The sequence below is a fragment of the Mytilus galloprovincialis genome, chromosome 5, assembly GCF_965363235.1.
Source record: "Mytilus galloprovincialis chromosome 5, xbMytGall1.hap1.1, whole genome shotgun sequence".
In the NCBI taxonomy this organism is placed as follows: Eukaryota; Metazoa; Mollusca; class Bivalvia; order Mytilida; family Mytilidae; genus Mytilus; species Mytilus galloprovincialis.
The window spans coordinates 57587368-57611373 of NC_134842.1; the positions used below are offsets into that span (position 1 = coordinate 57587368).

The 24006-nt window shown below is 31.0% G+C and overlaps 1 protein-coding gene across 1 annotated transcript; it reads left to right on the top strand.

Moving 5' to 3' along the window:
* Positions 1-419: 419 nt before the first annotated feature.
* On the top strand, positions 420-23759 carry LOC143076113 (acetoacetyl-CoA synthetase-like). The gene is made up of 18 exons (XM_076251766.1): positions 420-597; positions 3449-3552; positions 4158-4275; positions 6995-7105; positions 7641-7738; positions 8611-8725; positions 10010-10088; positions 10515-10656; positions 10940-11020; positions 11726-11850; positions 13625-13689; positions 14177-14299; positions 15934-16047; positions 16985-17110; positions 17434-17503; positions 18269-18327; positions 19368-19573; positions 20355-23759. The coding sequence occupies exons 1-18, from the start codon at positions 474-476 to the stop codon at positions 20490-20492; spliced, it is 1998 nt and encodes a 665-aa protein (XP_076107881.1). The 5' UTR covers positions 420-473; the 3' UTR covers positions 20493-23759.
* Positions 23760-24006: the final 247 nt, after the last annotated feature.

Sequence of the window (24006 nt, forward strand, 5' to 3'; positions counted from 1 at the left end):
CCATATCCCATTTACCTTTAGGACAAATATCCCATATCCCTAAAATTAAAATGGCAAATATCCCGTATCCCAATATACCCTATACAAGCCTCAATAGTTATGCCTCGTATATAAAAATTCGAAAAGGTCAAGATGTCAAAACTACAGCACATGAGAGGTGTGTGTCTGATGTAACCAATGAAATCTTGAGAAAATGGTCCGAGATATTACTATACCCACTTGTCTTTGTCTAAAGTGAAAATATGTTTCATAGAATCCCAATGTATACTTTTTAAAAAACTTAAACAATTTTGTATTCCTTTCATTAAGTAAATTAATTCGCACACTGTAATATTTATTCATTTCTAGCTGTCTATGCACTATATTTTACAACTTAACCGGAAGTAGTCGTATTACATTTCTTGACGCAATTCGACTCCATAAGACACGTTGTGAACATCGAACATCAACAAAACTGTACTCTGAAGTAGAAAATGGATTGCTCCGGTGATTCGGGTTGTTTAGTTCCACCAATTAAATGGGAACCACAATGTTCTAAAAATACAAAGATGGACAAGCTTAGGAAGTTGATCAATGACAAATATTCAGTGAATTTAAGTGAGTGTCAGAAAAAAAACTCTACTTTCATTTTGACTTTTTCGTCGGATTAACGTTAACGATAAGCTTACTGTAGTTGTCTTCATCAATTGGTGATAATCATTATTCATTAATCTAGTGCATGGTTGAAATATAAGACAAAGATGATGATTTAGTAACCGAAATAAGCAATACTTATGTTTTTTAATAAATATATATTTTTTTTATGTTGTTGGATTGCTGTCAACTGCTTTTTTTTAACATTGTGTAATAATAACCAGTTATACACAAGTTGAAACACCCTTCATGGTTGACTTCACATTTGTGTCCTGATCAACAACAAAAGTCTTAAAAAGACCATTTAATTATGATTGTTTTCGCAATATAAATTTGTATACACCAAGGATTTGTATAGATTCTTACTATGCAAATCCTTGTGTACACCAAATAAAAAAGAAGCATTTAGTCATTCTTTAATAAATTTCATGAATTGGATAGAATTTCAGAATCTCTGTTGAACTCTTGCTTCTCGTTTTATTTAAAGATCGGCTTCCAAATATATGATATATTAATGAAATACAAAAATGTACATGTACATGTATGCCAGTTTTTTTAATCTGAGGGCAAGAATGCCATCAATGAGCACTTTTTATGAGATTAGCTGAAGGGTTCTTAAACTTTTAATCTACATTTACTTCCTGAGTCACAAAAGATTTGGACTAAGTGGTTTTATCTTTTGGTATTTAGTGAAGTTTCTTCACATTTGTTTGAAGGGACAGTTAGTAACGTTGAACCATCATTATGGCATGGCTTGTTGAAGTAAATCATAAATCCCAATTATGAAAAATAACTGTTCAAAGGGAAACAATGTATATAAAATTAAGAAGATAAGGTATGATTAGTGAGGCAACTATTACCCAGAGACCAAATGAGTTAAATGTTTGCAGTGATATGTCTCCTTTCAGCCGTCAACAAACCCAAATTTGATAAAAAGGTGTATAATAACTGGACTTCAAAATATGTAAAATGATTCATCAAGAAAACCTATGGTCTGATTACAGTACACAACAAAACATATATGATACATATATACAGCAAGTCAGCAACAAAAGATATTAACCATCAAATTATAGGCTCATGACTTGGGACAGCAACATACAGAATGTGACCCTTTAAAATTGTTTGTCCGCACAGACCCTGTACAGTGATGTAACAGAACAATCAATCTTATTAAAATAAAATCCTTGAATTGCTCTTGTTCTGATATGTTGTGTATCCTTGATGCATTACATATCAGAACAAGAGCAATTCAAGGATTTTATTTTAATGACATTGCAGAACAACATAAGATCAAACTTTAAAAATCCATTTTGCACAAAAAAAAATCAAAAATACATGGAAATTTTTAAGCCAATTGAATCTCAACCATGTCAACAATTGACATTTACAAGTTTATATTTTTATCATTGAATAATAAAATTATGCTAGAATAAGTAAGAGATTGTTTAACCACCAAGTTAAAATTATGAATCGAAACAGGATATGTGTCAAAGAGACAACCACCCAACCAAAGAGCAGAAAAAACAGCCCAAGGCTACCAATGCAATGGGCCTTAAATTAACACAGCAAGAAATCCCAAATCACGTGGTAGGCTTCAGCTGGCCCCTAAACAAAAATGTGTACTAGACTAGTTCATGGAAATAAATGTCACACTAAACTCCTAAACATAAAAATGAAACAAAATTAGAAAAACATACAAGACTAGCAATGGCCAGAGTTCCTGACTTACATTTGGTGGGGTTTAATATGTTTTGTGAGATCTCAACCCTCCTATTTCCAATGTAGAATACAGCAATAAGTACAGTTAAACTTGTATTTTTTACTGGAAAACACAGAATGTAACAACTACTTTAACTGGCCATTTATTAGGAGGCTGTACCTGGTACTTTTACACTCCTAACCTACTGACAAAAATCGCTTGAATTCAGGTATTTTATATTAGATGTTCATTGAATATATTGAAAAGGTATCACCTACAAATAAGAATGTCCCAGTCAACAAGAAAGATAATGAAACCCCTGCTTAAAACAAAAATATGTGTTTTGTTTGACATTGGAAGCTGGTTCTGGTTGTAATATCTGCCATTGAACTTTAAGCAACAAATCAATGATTGTTATGAAAATTTAAAGTTTGACTCGTTTTATTGATTTTGGCCATGTTGGCCTCGGTAGCCCAATACAGAGAGGTGCCTTGCATTGACTCATTGTTCAAAACACTGTTTTACCAAAAACTTCAAATGGCTTGATACATTTCCATATATTTTTTTAGATAGATTATCAGGCAGCTTTGGGATTGATATTCAGCATGTTCAGGCAACTTTGTCATTTAAAAATGCTAAAAATGAATATGTTTTACCTATCTTGTTATACTTCAAGTTTAAATGATTTGTTTGTCATTTGAAACAGAAACATATTGTTATAATATTATAATTAAACAAATATTTTATTAGACTTATTTACACTTTTATGCAAAATGAATGTATCCACCATAATTATGTAAAATTGCACAAGTTGAGGGTTGGATCCCTATAAAATTTGACATTACAATTTTAAAAGTTCGACGTCACAATTAAAAAGTGATTGTTGCTTGAAGGTTTTCAGAGCTGATCTTAGGTCATTTCAATACAGTAAATACTAATTGTGGTCAGTTTTGAAAGGCCTTTAGACTTGAACATTGGACATGTCAACCATTGTTTGGTAAACTATCTAGAGGAAATAAAATCAAAATTTGGAAATTCACTGAAAGTACATGTTCATGTAAAAAGAAATTCTTACAGGATATTTTAGTGATTCTTATTTTTATTGCTTTTCAGAAACATACAAAGAATTTCATCAGTGGTCATGTGACAATTACAGTGAATTCTGGGAGGAAGTGTTCAAATTTACAGACATTATATATTCTCAACCCTACTCACAGGTATTTTTAAATAAATGAGAGAAAATGTTTGGGTTATATGCAAACAAAAATAAAACACACACTAAATAACAAATAAAACCCATAAAACATGGATGAAATATCAAAGTCAATATACAGTCTTCATAAGTAGCTTGGTCCTTGGTGGCCCAGGGGTCTGAAAGTCAATATACAGTCTTTATAATTTGCTTGGTCCTTGGTGGCCCAGGGGTCTGAAAGTCAATATACAGTCTTCATAAGTTGCTTAGTCCTTGGTGGCCCAGGGGTCTTAGTTGTCAAACTACATGTACCATATCACTGTCCTGTCAACACTGAGTTTGACCATCCACATGACTGATGCATTTGTTTCTAATATTAATTTACTAGGATTGACAGTTTTCCTGCAGATGGTAGTGGTTCTCTCCTGACACTCTTAAAAAACAATTTTTTTTCAAGAAATAGCCAATAGTGATGAAATTGGAGTTAAAAAACCAATCAATCAATCATAAGAAACTGAGTTTTCTATATTAATGTGATGCATAAGATAGGTGTTGATAATCTTTAATAATAAAATTTGAAAATTATCAGCTAAAAGTTATTTTAAAAAAGGAAATTCATGTATTTTGCAGGTTGTTGATAAAGAGAAAAATATTGCAGACATACCAGAATGGTTCTCTGGGTGTCATCTTAACTTCACAGAAAATATATTACGATACAATGATGACAGGGTGGCTGTTTTTGCTACAGGTAAGTGGATGATAAATATGGTAAAAATTATTTAAAAAATAAAAAAAAAATATATTTACTTTAGCATATGATAAAAACAAATGGTCTTTATTGATAAGATTGGATGTGTAAAATATTAATTTCAGAGTTCAAACAATTGGTAAACAATTTATTTCAGTAGAGACCATCAGTTATTTCTTTAGCAGGTTGTGATTTTTATACAACCGCAAAAAAAAATTTTGCGTCGTATAATGGTATCATGTTGCTGCGTCGTTGTCGTCTGAAGACACATTTTTAGTTTCCGGACAATAACTTTAGATTTAGTCAATGGATCTCTATAAATTTTTACCAGAAGGGTTAATGACACTAAAGGAAGGTTGGGATTAATTTTCTGGGTTATGGTCCCAATAGTTTAGGAATTAGGGGCCACATAGGGGCCCAAAAAAGCATTTTTGTAGTTTTCAAGCAATAACTTGTGTTAAAGTGTATGAATCTCTCTGAAATTATACCACAAGTTTCCATACCATGAAGGGATGGTTAGTTATGACTTTGAGGGGGGTTATGGCTCAAAATGTTTTGGAATTAGGTGCAAAAAAGGGGGAAAAGTAGGTTTTCCGGACAAAAACTTTTAGATGTAGTTCATGTATCACTATAAATTTTTACCAAAAGGTTCAATACCACTAAAGGAAGGTTGGGATTGATTTTGGGGGTTATGGTCCCAACAGTTTAGGAAATTAGGGGCCCAAAAGGGGGCCCAAAATAAGCATTTTTGTAGTTTTCAAACAATAACTTGTGTTTAAGTGGATGAATCTCTCTGAAATTATACCACAAGTTTCCATACCATTAAGGGATGGTTAGTAATGACTTTGGGGGGTTATTGCTTAAAAGTTTTTGGAATAAGGGGCAAAAAAAAGGGGTGAAACAAGGTTTTTTTGGTCAATGGACTATCATAATTAAGACAATTTAAAAGCAGTTTAAGGGAGGTAATTAAAAAACAGTAAACATACAATGTTTGGTATGTTCGGATGCAGATCTTGTCGACTGCGACCGTTTTTGCCGAAACCGTTCCGGAACAGTCTCGTTATTAATACGAAATTCTTCAATGATACCCACGTCAGAGTCCCGATAATTATAGAAAGCAATACGACTGAGACAAGACAAAGCCGTTTGCAATGTGATAGAGCGGACAATGATAGGATTACGTTCCAACAGTACCTGATTATCGCGAATATGCCGACAGTATTCTAATGGATAACTTCCGTCAGCGTAGGTTCACTGTCAGAACTCTGTCGTTTACATTCGGTAGAATCGGGACGCAGTCGTGACAGAATCGTTCGAATTTTACCATGCGAAAGATACAAATCGGGTTAGAATCGGATTGAGAACTGGATTATCGGGACAAATTCGCTTTAAAATGGTTGAATATCGACGCTTCCTGAACAATATTTGATTGTTGTCGTGATTAAAAATAGTTTTTTACAAATTTTAATTCAAGTTTGAATTTTCATCCACGATTTACAGGTTGCATTTCTGTAAATATTGACAATGCAATTTCCCATAGGAACTCCTTTTACGACTAAAACTGTACCACTTTTCACTTTTACTATGAAGTTTTGAAAAAAATCTTATCCTAGAATTGAACGTTCATATGCCATGTATGCACCACAATTTTTTTCAAAGGTCAAAATATAGGGCTGTGCGGCATATTTTCAACGTTTATATGCCCTGAACTTCTCATAGTTTAAACTAACACTAATTTTCTTAACTACCCCTACCTCGAATGAAAGGTTACCACAGATTTCAATGTAAACAATATGCACATGTATATTTACTGGTAACATTCCAAAGTTATGTCTCTGTGAGATGGAATACAGAGAGCATAACTGGGAACCAGTATGTAAACAAAATTAATTTTCTATGAATATTCAAGATCTCCCCAAAAGAGGCGTGTTTTGAGAAACAGCTGTATTTACAAAGTGCAACCTACAGGATCTTGATCAGACTTTTGACAAATTTTAATCGGGAATGGTCCTGTCAAGGACGGCAGTAAACATCGTGAATGTGTGACCCCAGCTTAAAGAAATGTCAGGTTTTGGACTTATTGCAAAAAAAAGGGGTTGGTAGAAGTTTTCAAATTTTTTTTCCAAGTTTCTCAAATTCCAAATTTTTGAAAAGTTTGAAGAAGAAATCTTTAATTGCACAATATTGCGTAATAGATTAGTAAGATCTTGAAATTTGTTTTGTGTCCGAAACTCATATTATGTCAAGAATTTGATCACAATCCAAATTCAGAGCTGTATCAAGCTTAAATGTTGTGTCCATACTTGCCCCAACTGTTCAGGGTTGACCTCTGCAGTCATATAAAGCTGCGCCCTGCGGAGCACCTGGTTGACATGTAAAATCGAGAATGTGTAAGGGAGGCAACAACTCAACTAAAGAGCAGAAAACATCTGAAGGCCACAAATCGGTCTTAAATACAGCAAGAAAATCCCGCACCCAGAGGCGTGCTTTAGCCGGCCCCTAAACAAAAATATGTACCAGTTTAGTGATAATGGATGTCCTACTAAACTCCAAAGTATTTAAAAAAAACTATAATAAAAAATCATAAAAGACAAAAAAAGTTTTATTTAATCATCCCTTGTTTATCATATACTCCTCAGGAACAACTGATACTCCTAATGTGCACATATATACTAAAACATGGTAGGTTCAACTAAGTTTTAACTGATTTTTTTTTTAGGAGAAGGTCTTGGTGTATCTAAGATGTCTTTCAGACAGTTAAGAGAGTCAGTAACTAGATATGTAACAGCACTAAAGAAAATGGGTGTACAAAAAGGGGACAGAGTTGTTGGTATGTATCTGAAGAAAACAGGGCACATACACGTATCAAAGTGAATACATTGTCAAATTCAACAACTTTCACAAATATTTAATTTGCATCAACATTGAATTATTGCAATAAAATTAATATGGAATTTCAAATTTGAAAATTCATCCACAGAAATTATATGTAATTTAAAAACTAACTTTTTGCAAATGTTACATTCAATTTTAAAAATGACTTTATTTCATTAATTGATGTTGGCAAAAAGAATGCATCATAAGCTGATGGACTATGGCTGCTGATGTTTGTATTGTAAACTGTAACTATAAAAAAAGAAGATGTGGTATGATTGCCAATGACACAACTCTCCAAAAGAGACCAAATGACACAGACATTAAAAACTATAGGTCACCATACATCCTTCAACAATGAGCAAAGCCTTTATAGTCAGCTATAAAAGACCCTGAAATGACAAATGTAAAACAATTCAAGGGAGAAAACAATACTGTAGAAACTGATTGAAAATGCATAAAAAATACTGAAGAAAACTTATTTTCATTAGGGTACATACCAAATTGTTGTGAGGCGTTAGAAGCTATGTTAGCTGTGGCCAGCATTGGTGCTGTTTGGAGCTCTACATCACCAGATTTTGGTGTTCAGGTAATGTAGGAGATATTCAGAAATGGTTCAAAAAACTTTGAAAAGAAAATAATGGCTTCTCTATATGATATGTTTATACCCTGCCTAAAATAGCAAAGTAGCATTATGTTTTCTGGTTTGTGTCCATCTTTTATTTTCTTCCCACCATGTTTGTCCTGTGTCAGATAAAGTTACCATGAAGTAGTGATCACTGCAAATATAAAAATAAGTAGATGTGATATGATTGCCAATAAGACAACAAGAGAACAAATGATACAGAAATTAACAAATATAGTTCAACATACAGTCTTTAACAATAAGTCAAATAAAGGCAACAGTAGTATACCGCTGTTTGAAATTCATAAATCAATTGAGGAAAAACAAGTCCTGGTTGCAAACTAAAACTAAGGGTAACACATCAAATATAAGAGGAGAACAACAACACAACAGAAACACAACACTAAAATGCAACACACACAGAAACAAACTATGATATAACAATGGCCATTTTCCTGACTTGGTACAGGACATTTTTAGAAAAAATGGTGGGATGAACCTGGTTTTGTGGCTAGACAAACCTCCCACTTTTATGGCAATGTTAAATACACTAAAATGACAACACTACATGACAGGACTACAATACAAATAAATGGGATAACATGCAGGACAGAGAAACCCAAATAATAGCTATCAAATGTTACCAGAAACATAGCCAGCTATAAAAGGCATCAAACAATTCAAACAAGAGAACTTATGGCCTGATTAATGTACAAAATAATAATAATAAAAAAAAAAAGAAATACAGCAATAAATGTATTGAGAATAATGATTTGCTTGTATATCTTTGCAAAATTAGATTAGCATATGATAATGCTTTTACTGTTATTTTGTAGGGTGTTTTAGACAGATTTACACAGATCAGACCTAAAGTTATTTTTAGTGTAAATGCAGTCTGGTACAACGGGAAAATACATAATCATTTAGATAAACTTGCACAGGTTGTCCAAGGTAAGAATTAAGGTGATACATAACACTACAGGGAGATAACTCTGTAAAAATAAACTGATCGTTTTACACATGTTCTACATTGTATTGTTAAGGAAATATTAATCTTCTCTATGATCAAAATAAGATCTAATGAAACTTTTCGAAATAAGGTGTGTGGTTAAAGATTTTTTAAATTTCATGTATGTGTCAAAGGGTCAAAGTGAAAATTTTAAAATTACAAACGAGTCTTATTAATTTAAGTCAAGGGGTTTGGTAACCACCTTAAGTTGCCTCGTGATAATTTTGAATCCAGACAATGTGATGATCTTAGTGAAGAGAGCATAATGAATACACAAATATCAAGTTTATGCTCAAATGATGTAATATAGCTGTACTTACAAAAAAATGATCTCATCTTAAAGTCATATAAAACTTCAAATTATAAAAAAAAAAAATGATACATATGTTTTTATAACTAAATGGTTAGTTTGTATTATAAAACTTATATAATTTGTCAAAATTTTGAAGAAATAACTTGTTTTTCAATTGCTTGCTTCCAGTAAACAATTCGCCAATATGTTTCTGTATACAGTGAACTCAGCGTGAATATATAAAAAAGAAGATGTGGTATGATTGCCAATGAGACAATTATCCACAAAAGACCAAAATGACACAGACATTAACATCTATAGGTAACCGTATGGCTTTCAACAATGAGCAAAGCCCATACTGCATAGTCAGCTATAAAAGGCCCCAATAAGACAATGTAAAACAATTCAAACGAGAAAACTAATGGCCTTAATTATGTAAAAAATATGAATAAAAAACAAATGTGTGACCTTTCTTGTAAAAAATTGGTGATTGCAATATGTATGGATCTGTCATTTAAATTAACTATTATCTTATTGTACATATACATGTGCTCAATTTCCATGCTTTTTTGTTGATTGTTTACTAAAAAGGTGACAATCTGTAAACTATGGTTTCAAAACACAACAATTGATTAGCTGCCATATTTTCACATCATAACAGACTAAGAGAAATTCTTTTTTACGATTATAAAATATGGATGCGTAAACAATGATAAAACCATGCACAGAATACTAAGTTTATGATATATTATACATGCATTGGTTCAAGAATTGGATAAACATTATTTTTTCACCATTCACTTGTTTCATATGACTTTAAAAACACTTTATATCCGTATTTATCCACACAATGAAAAGGGAAAATAATCACACATTAATAACAGATAAAAGTAACATTTAACATATACAATAAAATATTTATTATTTTTTCTAGGTTTACCAGAATTAGAGAAAGTTGTTGTGATACCATTTGTACCAGATGCATTATTTGATTTATCTAATATAAAAAATGGGTAAGTTTGTTGTTTATTTTTTATCATGTTAATGAGTATAATAGCACTTTCTCCACAGTTTTATTATACATAACCAAAGATCATTAGGGACAACATCAAAAGATCAATGTAGAATAAAAAAAAACTTAAATCAAATAGTTTGGGGGGTGGGGTGGGGATTAAAATTGCTGCAAGTTTTGATTATCCAAAATCGGTTTTTCATATATCCATATTGGTCAATCAATTTTCCCAAAATTAAGTTAAGAGGAGGGTGGGATTCAGTGAAAAAACATTGTGAATTAAGATTTTTATTAATCTATTTCACTTGTCAGTAAGAATGGCATTTGTGCCCTTTTAAATGCCTTCATAAGAGTAAATATTCCATTTTATACAAGTATTATGTCAATAAAGTAATTGTTTGATAATGCATGTTTTCTTTAAATTTAGATGTGCTTTAAAAGATTTTTTACCAAACTCGGATGAAGTAACAGAATTAAAATTTGAGCAAGTTCCATTTAATCATCCCCTGTTTATCATGTACTCCTCAGGAACAACTGGTGCTCCTAAATGTATGGTTCACTCTGTTGGGGTAAGTGTATTATAGACACATCAAAGAAATAAACAGTAGTGGCGCATTTTTATTGTTCTTCAGTATATGACGCAAAATTATTATTATTTAAGGAGGTGTACTGTTATTCATATTTACATGTTTACATGCATATATCATAAACCTCTGTATATGTTAACAACCACCAGTCAACCTATAATGTTGGGGTGCTAGCTGAAGTTCTTATTTATGTTATCTCATTAGCGGCTACTATTTATTCAATCTTGTTCATTTTAATTGGTAAAACAGACATTATATTTTCTAGGGGACATTACTTAAACACATGGAGGAGCATGTTATACAAAGTGATATGGATAGAGATGATATTATGTTATATTATACAACTGTAAGTACAAAATTATTTTTGAAATTCATAATACCAAATATTTATGAATTTGGTTTCATTTTATGGAATTTCTAAAACAATAACTATGCACAAAACATGTTTTATGTGATTTATCATTCCATAGAAAAAGCCATAAGATTGCTTAAGTTACTATGTAAAACAAAACATAGAAGACAAGGACTTGAACACTCCTAATCTGACATGAAGAAGGCATTTTTTGTTTTACATAAATAAGGCCGTTAGTTTTCTCGTTTGAATTGTTTTACATTATCTTATCGGGGCCTTTTATAGCTCACTATGCGGTATGGGCTTTGCTCATTGTTGAAGGCCGTACGGTGACCTATAGTTGTTAATGTCTGTGTCAATTTGGTCTTTTGTGGATAGTTGTCTCATTGGCAATCATACCACATTTTCTTTTTTTTTATATCATATGATAAAGACAGAAAATATTATAATCTAAAACTTGGGTAGAAGCAAAGATATTATGTATTTATTTTTTGAAATTATAATCAGAGTGTAAATTTCGAGTAAGGAATTGTAAGATAAGTAATCCAGTTGTCTATATAACATCCACATCTCTCAGACATTTAAAACACACATCTATTCAAAAGTTTATTTTCATTTATTTGATTTAATATACTTTACATGCAAGTTCAATAATGTATTGATGGTCATAGTAACCTATATATTGTGACCTCATTATAGGTTGGTTGGATGATGTGGAATTGGTTGGTATCAGTATTGGCTGTTGGAGCTGCTATTGTTTTATATGATGGTTCACCACTGGTACCAAAAGATACAGTTCTGTGGGATCTGATAGATGAAATAGGGTAATTGTTATTATTATTTTTTCAAAAATATATATAATGATTTGACCAATAATTGATAATCATTTAACTCATATGAACTAGAGTTTGTATTAGATTTTATCGCTATTTTGTGCCATTTTCCTTTGATCTTTTTTTGTGATAATTATTTATATCATGCTACTCGCTTGAGATGGAAAATTATCGCTAGAAACTAAGGCGGCACGTGGCGTTGCTAAGAAAATTGACATGAAATTGACAATGTCGTCATAGGTAAAATAGCGATAAACAGATTATCATTGGCCATCTTAACTCGATTGCCTTTCTTGCTTTGGCCGTACCGGCTCAAGCGAGAAAATCAACCTCGTTGAGATGATCAACGATAATCTATAAATACACAAAAAGTTGAAAAGGAAGGTTAAACATTAATTCTAAAATGACGTCCTTCAAACGCTTTGAGTACACACCCGTGGTAAAATATGAATATATTGGTTGGGCTGTTCTGATTGTACTCCCACGTCATATGATTGTTTATGGATGGAGTACACGACGTCATAGAATGATAACGTAATAGTTTAAGCATTTTTCAGGAAAATACACGCTTCTGATACCGAAAATCATCACCAGAATGAAACGTAAACAAACAATACTAAAATGTGGTATAAGCCCTTTTTTATATACATAGAAGATATATAAGTAAATAATCATTAAAATTCATCCAAATCTATCTAAATATATTATTGTAAATAGTTTGAGCATGTCACTAAATCTGTTTGCTCCGTTCTTTACCGCCAATCTTAAAGTGGGTTAATTTATGGGAACGGCAAATATTTTCCTCCATCTAGTGTGCTTTGAACCAAAACAATTGCTATATTTGTCTTTTCAGAATCGAAATAATTCATGGGGGCTTGAATATATCTAAATTTTACCACGGGTTGTCCCTTTATGCCGATATTTTACCCCTCGCTATCGCTCAGGGTAAAATATTTGTCATAAAGGGCCAACCCATGGTAAAATAACGATATATTCAAGCCCCCATGAATTATTTCTTAATTAGAAGATATGAGATTAATTATAAATCAACAAAATATTGTTTGAATTAAACATAATTATGTTCTCATTCGTTCCTTAACCGAACATATAGCTGCACTGAAAACTGAGCTTCGAATGAATATATACTGTAGTTTGATAAAAAAGCAAACTATTCCTGCTTTTGAAATTAGTGCAACTTAAGTTGTAACTTTACAATCAAAATATAACATAAGTTAAAGGTCCAATTTGAACCAATGGTCAATTAGAGTAAATAAACAATCACACATGCATGTAAATGTGGATAAGCAATAGAGTCGGGTGAATTAGATAACAGGGATAAAAACATTTAATGTGGATTGACTGATTTTTATTGATTGAGGATCGCCGGAGTATTGTATTTATCAAGGATATTCATTTTTAGCATACAAACATACATTCTCCATTGAACTTTTTAATATATTGGCTTATATCAATACCGCTTAACTCCAAGAAAATGTTTGTTGTGTTTATGGAAGAAAGTTTTACATTGATGATGATTGTCAAAGTTTAAAAAAAAAGTTTAACATAGACACTTTCATGCTAATTATGAAATTAGCCTGTTTTGAATATCATGAATAAAACAAGATTGAAATAGGGGCATACTCCAATGGTCAAGTCAACAAATAACACATGCAAAGAATGAAAAAATAACTTGAGGTCAATATGCATTACTCATGTATTCCATTGAACTTGATATTAAAGCAGATTTTGATCATTTAAATTTCAGGATAACATTTTTAGGTACAAGTGCCAAATGGTTAGCAGTAATGGAGGATAGAGGATTAAAACCAGGTGAATATGATAATAAAGTATCCTGTTTAATAATGTACCATATAGTATCAAAGCACTTGACTAATTTTCACAAGCACCAGGTGAGCTGTTACAGACATACTTTCTTGATTGAAAAGTACATTTTACCAAAATCGAGAGAATGGATTTGAAATTAAATTTGACATATAAATTTGCCTTTGTTTTTAACCCATAAGATAATGAAAATGAACTGCACAAAAAATTATGACCAAATAAACAATAAAATTTCAGACATTTCTACATCTTATGGTATCTATTTTATAAAAATCGCACCTAAAGTTACTTGGTAATATTTTTTTTTTAAATATTTATTTTGGTTGAAATGATAGGACATTTTTTGAATGAGGAACTGACTTTGTCCTATGACTGTACATCACATAGAAATGAGTTTGATTGAAACAAAAATGAATTAATATTTGCACTTTTAATTAGATTTTTTCTTACTTGTTGATTTCATTGTTTTTTAAAGGTAAAACACACAAACTGGAAAGTCTGAAAGCCATATTATCTACTGGATCTCCATTAAAACCACAGTCATATGATTATGTATACACAGATATAAAGAAAGATCTACTCCTAGCTTCTATATCAGGTAACATATTGCTTACTAATTTATTGAATTGCGTTTATTATATACTTTTAATCTTGTTTATTATATACTTTTAATCTTCAAGATGTAATGCTGTTATATATGATTGATTGATTACACCAATTTTAACATGTCTATAGCTAGTACAGTCGACTCTCGTTATCTCGAAGTCAGCCGGACCATCGAAATATTTCTAGATATACATAGTTCGACTCAAACAAAAACCATAAGTTTGACAGAACAAGGGAAACAACTCTTGCTTACTTTGGTAAAGCTAAAATAAATCCGGTTGAATATGGGAGGGGGATCGATATTCTGGTATCAGATCAATGTATTTGTATGTTATGGTCTTTCATTATTATAATAACATTATTTTTACTTATTCAATTGTTTCAGTTACATTTTTTCGTATGGCTTTTATCACAGAGAGTAGTTTCCAATCGATAGTTTCGTTATTCAGGTCGTTTATAGTTGAAAAAATTGTTTCTTCTCGGATACAAGAGATTTTAGAAAATTAAGATTTCTCTTCATTTTGTTTTATCTCACTCTTTCTTTTCAAAAGAAAATACAACAAGATTAAAGACGCCGATTGAGTAGTTTTTAGGTGATCATCAACGGAAGTCATAATCCTTACTTTATACACACCCAAGCTCATTAGTGTAAATCACAATTAATTGTTTTGTAAACATTTTAAATACATTTTCATGAACATTAACAACGTATCACTAATCATTTATAAAAATTCTATAAAAGATATTCTTAGGTAAACACTCGTTTAAATAGCATGTCATTAAATCAATACAGTGGTCAGTGACTGGAAATTTAATTACACGTGTATTGTCAGATTAACTTGTCAATCTATTTAAATGCCGGAGGTCATGTTTTGACATATGTGTATTAGTTCGAGATAAAAAATGAATTTTGAATGCTTTTGTTAACCTTGGGATTGTAAATTTAGTTCGACTCAACCGAAGTTTCGACTCATCCAATTTCGACTCATCAGGAGTCAAATTACATCCATTTATATGGAACAAAGTTCGGGACCACGTGAAAACTTCGACTCATCCGAAATTTCGAGTCAACCGAGTTCGAGACAACGAGAGTTAACTGTATATTGCTATTTCTTTGTTGTTAGCTTTTATTGGTGAAGGAAGTTGTACTGATGATAAACTTTAAGAAAGAAACAATTGACAATTTCTGTAAAAATTGTCTTTTTTTGAAGTATAAAAATAGAGATTTTACTGAAGATATATTTTAAAATAGACATTTACATAAAGGTGGTACCAAACACCTTGACTAAAATTAATTTGGCTTGTCTAATTTTCATTAAATTTTAACAAAATATTTACTTTGCCCTTTGACAAAAATATTAAAATTTCAAAAAACTTGAACCAGACACATTATCAGAAAAATTTGGTTGGATATATAGCAGTTTGACAAACGACTATTTTTTATCATTGATAAGTTTCATATTTTCTTAACAAAAGAACCTGATTAAAATGTTCAGCTGATTTTAAAGAGTTGTCTCCCTGTAGTGTTATTATACCACCTTAACATATGTTTAAATGAGAATAATGCCGTACATCATCATACATTTTAAAGAAGTGAATACTTATATCTTTTCTCTTTTTTTATAGGTGGAACAGATATAATAGCCTGTTTTATGGGTCAGAATTGGACTGTACCAGTATATAAAGGAGAGATCCAGGGTCCTAATTTGGGCTGTGCCATAGAAACGAGGGATGAAGAAGGTAAATAAATCAATTAATTCTTCAAGAATTAGTATTTTTCCTTCCTCGAGGAACCTGCATGATTTTGAAATGGTAGCTCATTGGTTAATGTTCAATTCAAAGAGTAATTTATTTTCAGTTGTTTGTTTTTAATGCACCCTTAAAAAGCAGAAACATTAAAAAGTTTCATGACTTTTTTTGTTAACTAAAGTCATTATTGGTTCTTAGTGTTTTTTTCTATAGATTGAGTTGTTAAATAAGAAGTAAACACTAAATATATATAGAGCCATAAGGCATACGCTTAACACACCTAATAGAAATTCCTCAAAACTTCATATTAAGGGGGTTCGCGGGTCTAAATCATTTATATAGCATTTGTCTATATTTTTCTATAAATAAACTTTATCTTATAGTTAATAGAAAAATAAAATAAAAAAGTGGGGTCACCGTTCATTTGCGCTCACAATCTGCCTTCGAAAGAAGCATACATTTTTGTAAAGGTGGGTTTTTTCTGTTGAAGTAATAGGAGAAATAAAGGAAATATCGAAATAAAAAAAGAAATTTATAACAGAAATCGCTCAAATTTTACAATAATTTAGTTTAAGTACAGCTTATACGGAAATTATATTAAAAAATATAGGTCACCGATGAGTTAAAAAAGATATTTCAATTTTAAAGCCAAAAAATGGCATTTTTCCACCAAAGGGAGATAATTTTGAACTTTTTCAATGATCTATACATTTTAAAAGTCATCTGGGGCCAACACGAAGTGATTGTTTTGAATGATTTTGTACCATATGATAAAGTAACAACTACAAGAGGTAACAAATTAAATTTGTAATGAAAAACAAATGTTAATTTTTTTTTCTGAAATTTTTATACCCTCGAGCCTCCTTAAATAAAAATTGTTTGCTATAATATTTACTTAGATATATATTACAACCTTGATTTGTTGTAGGCAAACAAGTCTTTGATGAAGCAGGAGAACTTGTCTGTACCAAACCATTTCCATCAATGCCTGTATTTTTCTGGAATGATACTGATGGAAAGAAGTACAAAAAAGCTTACTTTGAAATGTTTCCAGGTATTTAACTTAATATGAATAGAATTATACAATAACATCATTATTGGGAATGCAGAGTACCAATTTGTTTGCTTGCAGAAGAAGATTATTGTATATATAAGAAAATTCATGTAACAAAGAAATAGGGTCCAAAGATGCATGCAACAATGTATATTAGTAACATTTACCAGATGTGTATGGAAATTAATTTGAAACTTGAATAAGAAAAGACCAAAAATGATGATGAAAAGAAGCAAAATCATGATCTATATTAAATGATTGAGAAAATTTCAAAGGCTTATTTTCAATGTTTAGATTTGATGTTATTTGTATTGTAATTACAGGTGTCTGGGCACACGGAGACCATTGCTGTATCAATAGTCAGACAGGTGGTATTGTTATGTTAGGAAGAAGGTAAGAAATACGATAATTGACAGATTATATCTCTTTTAAAATAATAAACTACTAATGGCAAAATTGATATGTATATTTTAAATTTGCACCAAAGTCATTTTACATGTGCATTCGAAATGATAATACATACCACTTAAGTAATCCAATGTATTTTATTTCAAAAAGAAACTATAAGAAAAGATGAAATTCAGTCCTCAAAACTATACACAGAATAAATTAAATATTGAATAGCACAAACTCTTTAATAACATTGATTGTTGAGGATCATCTGTATTTGGAATCATTTGTTGCTCCACTAGTGACTCCAGTCATTGTACTCATGTCAAACAATTCCTTGCTCATTTTAACAAATTATGACTAGAGTATTACTTGTTTTATAAGAAACTGAGATCTGCTATTATAAACAAATAATGAACAAATATTAATAAAAAACTGATCAAATTGTTATTTTTGGAAAAGTCAAGTTTTAATTGAAGAGGGACGAAAGATACCAAAGGGACAGTCAAACTCATAAATCTAAAACAAACTGACAACCCCATGGCTAAAAATGAAAAAGACAAACAAACAACAGCACACATGACACAACATAGAAAACTAAAGAATAAACAACACGAACCAGGAACATTGTAGTACTAAAGGAGTGCCTCAATGGGGATAGCATTTTTTTTACTTTCTTTTTTGTTTAAGAGTCTGATAATAATAAGCCACTTCACTTTCTATAACTATTAATGATCAGATGACCCTCATTATCAACATCTATTTCAGTGATGGTGTATTGAATCCTAATGGTGTTAGGTTTGGTAGTGCTGAAATCTACAATGTAGGTGAGTAAGTCTATAATAAGTTAACAGTATGAATAATTTACATTCTGTGGACATGCATGTCACAGCAATTCTTTTCATTAAACTATAGTACCATAATCGGGCTTGTATAGTTCCCACTGCCAATTTGTCCACGCCCCCACAAAAATTCAGGTAAAAAAACATCTACATGTATTATAACCTTGCTGGCTAAAGATAAGGGAAGGTTTTAGTTGGACACTGTCCTTTACTATTTCATTTTACAAAATAATGTTTTCCCAATGTAAAAAGTAGGAGTAGCCATTTTGTCACATGATTTAGATGCAGAAATATCAATTGTAATCAATGACTTCAAGTAATATAACAGAGGAACAAAAATCATCAAAGATATCTGGTTTATAATTTGGTATGCCTAATGTGAATTCATCTACATTAGACTCATCAAAAGTGTTCTAAACAGTTGAAAGACCAAGTCAAATACAAAGTAGGACATGTTCAAAGTAGATCTTTAAAGACTTAAAAATTTGTGAAAAGATGGCCAAAAAATGACAAAGACAATCTATGGCTTGGGGTGAAAACCTCTGTTAAATTCCACATTTCATTTCATAAACTTTAGAAGAAAAGATGAATATACCAATGCTGTTTCATGATTATACAAAAGTGCTGACTTCAGAGCTAGTAATATTCTATAGGGGTGCGGGTATTTCTCCAACAGTGGAATGTTTTTGGGGGGGAAGTTTATTTTAAGCAAGCAGCTGTTATTGCAATGATGGCTTAAAAAATGCATTCCATTAAAATATATCTCCTTACGTTTACAGATTTATTAACTTGTTAAAAAAGAAACTAAAGAATATGTTATACTACATTTTTCACATGCTCTACACTGAATTTTGTCTAAAGCATTTGCGAGGTTATGTAAGTTCTGGTTTGTACTGAGAATCATACTTGCATTACAAACTGTAGATCTACTAGTTAAAGGCATTGCTACATTGGTATACATCATACCAATATTAAATATTCCAGGCAGTTCACTATATGATTGGGATCATATTTTTATTTTGCAGTTGAGTCCTTTAAAGAAATCCAGGACAGTGTTTGTGTAGCACAAAGGAAGAAGGATAACTCTGAAGAGAGGGTTGTTCTGTTTGTCAAGATGGCCACAGGAAGCAATTTCTCCAGTGAACTGGTTACCAGAATTAAGACTTGTATCAGAAATGAACTAAGTGTCAGATATGTACCAACTGTAGTATTACCTATTGATGATATTCCAGTAAGATCTATTTATGTGAACCAAATCTATGAACCTATACTCATATCTTTAATTTTTTTAACCAAAATCTTCTGTAGTCAGAATGATAGTTTTTTTTTTTTTTTTTTAGAAATATGGATAAGTTAGACTGCTTGAAACCTGATAACATTTTGGCTGAAAGAAGAAGATACTATTTCTGTTTTATTTTTTGGCACATTGAATTCTTATGGCATCATCAATTTTTAAAGGAGACAGTTCGTAAATAATTTCTTAATCATATTCAAATATTTTGGTACATTAAGCAAACAGTTTTCATTACTATTCAGTAATTGTAATGAAAGCTTACTAAACACATAGTTTAACTTTAACATGTTCATTAACTTAGAACAGAATACAAATATAGGGATGTGGTATGATTGAATTGCCAATGAGACAACTATTGATTAGAATCTAAAAGATGTGTACGTATGTAAACAACTATAGAACACTGTACCACCAAACTTGTTTTATAATACTGGGGATTAATTTATTTTCAATGGTACCAATTTTCGTGGATTGTGGAAAACTTGCATATTCGTGGATATTTAACATGTTTAAATTCGTGGTTTTGGCGAAGTCTCCATGCATTCCTTTAGAAAACTTGTATTTCTTGGACATTTAAGTTTTGTGGTTCCACAAAATCCATGAAAAATTAGTATCCAACAAATATTAATGAATCCAGAGTACTGACCTATTTACTGTATGCAAATAAATATTTACATGTTTATTAAAGTGTTGATAAGTATTTATTTGTATATTACAGTACACTATTAATAGTAAGAAGGTTGAGGCAGCAGTAAGGAAGGCTATGATGGGCGAGGAGGTTGTACAGAAAGGAGCTTTGGCTAATCCACAGTGTCTAGAACTCTATCATAACATCAAGGAACTACAGAATTACTGACATTCCCCAACAGTTAGAGATGGGAATTATTTAACTTGTATAAACATTTCATAACTGATGGGGACTATGTATTAAAGAATAACTAATGTAATTTCACAATTATCAGTAGAAATGGGAAACGGCAATTACTTAACCTTTTTAGATGTATTATTACTAGTGAAAACTTTACCATTCCATCATGATAATGATATATGGACATAAGCGGTCTCTCTCATTTTAGCATCTCTATTTTACCTCTGGATACATATTTGATTGTGTATAATGGTATGGTATTTTTTATGCTTTTGATTTGATTGGAAATACTGCTTTTAAGATATAATCAGCACTGCAATAAACTGTAACTATTGAGACATAGAAAATCTACCATCTGACATAAAAATCAATATCTGAAAGAATATAAAAGGATTTACAACCAACGAAAATTAGTATTTCTATACAGTTTCCCTCTCTGATTGTGTTAAAGATACTGTTGTACATTGCTTTGTATTTTTTATTTTGTATTGACCAGTTATCTTATACAGTAATCTAGATCTGACAGATATGGCATAGTTGAATAGACATTTTACTTGCAAATAGTGGATTATGTTTACAATTGCAGGGAAGATAACACAATAAATTTGAATCAAATACTGGATAATATCTAGGTATTAAGTGTAGATGAGAGTTACCACAGGGTCATTATATATTTATCTGTTCATTTTCTAGAATGTGTCCTGAAAAGTACAACTAGGGAGAAACTGGGGTTCCAACAATATTTCCCCATTCAATTGCATTGATCGTCAAAAAAAGGGGGTCCAACCCCTAGAACTCCACCCCCTGGTTATTCCACTGCTACTGTAGATGCAGACTGCCATTATCTAAAAAGACAGCAAATCTTAACGCAAAACAACATTGCAAGTGAAATCTGCTGAATGTAACTCTGATTTATTTGTGACAGAAAAGACTTTTTTTTGTGAAAATAGCCATGGATGTAAGCCAACTATGTAAGATAACTTGGCCACTAAGGTCTTTGTTGTAAAACTAATATACATTATCAATGGACATTATTAAAATAACAATTTTAAAATCATGCTTGGTTAAAAAAAAATTATAAAATAGTTCCAATAGTTGTTGCTAATTGCATGTATTTGAGCTGTGTCATATTTGTCCTATGTTCAAGGTCACTGCTGGTCAATATTTATTATAAATTGTCTCATTCATATCTTTGTTATTATTTTTACATTTTTTGACTGTTCTATATCTGTGATATTTTTTCCAAAAGTATTATTAATGTTGTAACACCATATCTAACAAATTAAGTTTGCAAAAATTAAAGTTTTGGATATATCTCATCATGCCCATAAAATTCTAAACCTGCTGTATAGTCAACGTTCAACAAAAAATTATCAGATGTCTATTTACATCTTTAGAATTTTAAGAATTGAGTCAACTCATTCAATTATATAACACAATAATGCTATAAGACTAAAGGGAATATATGCGTTTACATTTCGTCTAATAAGCTATGACACAAATATGATCATCAGCAGAAATTTCACCAAATTTAATGTTATAAATGTACTAGAATTTTCATAATACATGTACCATGTGATTTGAAAATAGCAGTTTCGAACGTTATTTACCTTAGTTTAGTTTAAACATATTTATTTATAGTGGATTGGGAAACAAGTTTTGCAACTTATATTAATCCCTTTCCACTCTGCGGGTGCGAGTGCTGCCTTGTAGCAGCATTAGCCTACTCTTTTATCGAAATCTACAAGGGTGTCTTTAACGTGCAAGAGATATGGCTTTCTCTTAACACGGGTCAGCCATTTATCATCCCCCTTCCGGACTATCATCGTTTCCTCAAGACCATTTTCGCAGATGGTGTCAAGGGAGAGCCAAAAATTGAGTTCCTGAACGGGAATGAAACCAGGAACCTTTGTGTTAGTAGTCCGATGCACTAACCACTACACCACAGCTATTTACCTGATAACACAATCAATAATAAAATCTACTACGACAGCCTAGTGTTAAAGAAAAGTGTGAAAATCCCCTTGGAAGAACAATATGCAAATATATCTGCTGTTTCAAATCAATGGAGATAATGAGCAATGTATATCAAAATGATCAAACTCATTTTATTTTTTGCTTATATGCAAGATTGTAGTGTACTGTTACATTCCATGCATTAGTTTCATATCTTGAAATCTTATCAGATTTTATACTTAAATCATATATATTTATTTATTTCTGTTTTGATGTGATTTATAGTACGTAAATTCAGAAATTAATGCGAGGTTCCTATTATTGTGAAAAATACGCAGAGTTTTAAACGCAATAATTTAAATTCACATTTTGAAATATTTTATGTGAATAAAAGAGGATTTTTTCACAATATTGTTAAAATTAAAATCGCATTTAAGTCTAAAATGACAAAATCGCAATAATAAATGCATGCAATAATTTATGAATTTACAGTATTTTGTTTGTTTGTTGTTTTATTTTTTTATTATTTTGTTTATTGTTTACATTGAAATGCATGTTTCTGATTGTATGACAATCTTGATATTTATATGTTTGCTGTATTAAAAGTTGTTAGATAGAGGTTAATATTATTATTGATAGGGTATGACAAATTTACAAAATCATGATAGCTGTTGAAATCAGTCAAATCATAAATCGATTGTTTCACTTTCTTTGATTCTTAAAAATGGTTCAAAGCCAATAACTACCAATGGTTTCAGCTGCTTTAAAATATTTCAGACTTTTTAAAATGATGCTATATCCAGAAGGTATACATGTTTGCGAAATTGTTCAAAAGTGTAACAAGAAAGGTATGTACCGGTACCTCAGTTTATGAAATCCTGTATATGCTCACATGTAGCTTCAAGTTGGAGAAATACTCAATGAATAGTGCTTATAAAATTATTGAAAGCTTACATTTTAAAGGTCAAAATGGTCTGATAAGCTTGCATTTGAATATACATGAATGAAATTGAACTTGTGACAATCACTTGTAATTACAAAAATTTGCCAAAAATATCATTTATTTAACATTTTTGACATCTTTATATTTGAATGGATCTCAACATTTTTGTTGGTTTAAAAATCTTCACATGGTATTCATAGTTGAAGAAAATTAATATTCCAAAAACTTTTCTAAAAGAATTACATTCATTTAAATTTTTGACGTGTTTTTATTTAAACGGACCTGAACATTTTTGTTGGTTGCATAATCTTTATATGGGTATTCATAGTTGTAGAAAATAAAGATGTTGGACAGACTCTTTGTTTGCTTATTTGCCTGTTATTGATTGTTCATATGTCCAGCCCATACAAATGTGTATGGAGTGCTGCAACTACTCTTATAGGAATACTTTTGTGTCTTATTTTTTATACGAAATTTTTTGGTGGTATATTGGTATGACGTTGGCGTCGTAGTCTGCGTCGTCGTCGTCCGAATACTTTTAGTTTTCGCACTCTAACTTTAGTAAAAGTGAATAGAAATCTATGAAATTTTAACACAAGGTTT

Bases quoted from the DNA above. Each gene is read 5' to 3' on its own strand.
- LOC143076113 (XM_076251766.1), top strand. From the start codon at position 474: ATGGATTGCTCCGGTGATTCGGGTTGTTTAGTTCCACCAATTAAATGG. The intron at 4,276-6,994 runs GTAAGTGGATGA...TTTTTTTTTTAG, and splicing joins GGTGGCTGTTTTTGCTACAG to GAGAAGGTCTTGGTGTATCT. The intron at 11,851-13,624 runs GTAATTGTTATT...TTTAAATTTCAG, and splicing joins GATCTGATAGATGAAATAGG to GATAACATTTTTAGGTACAA.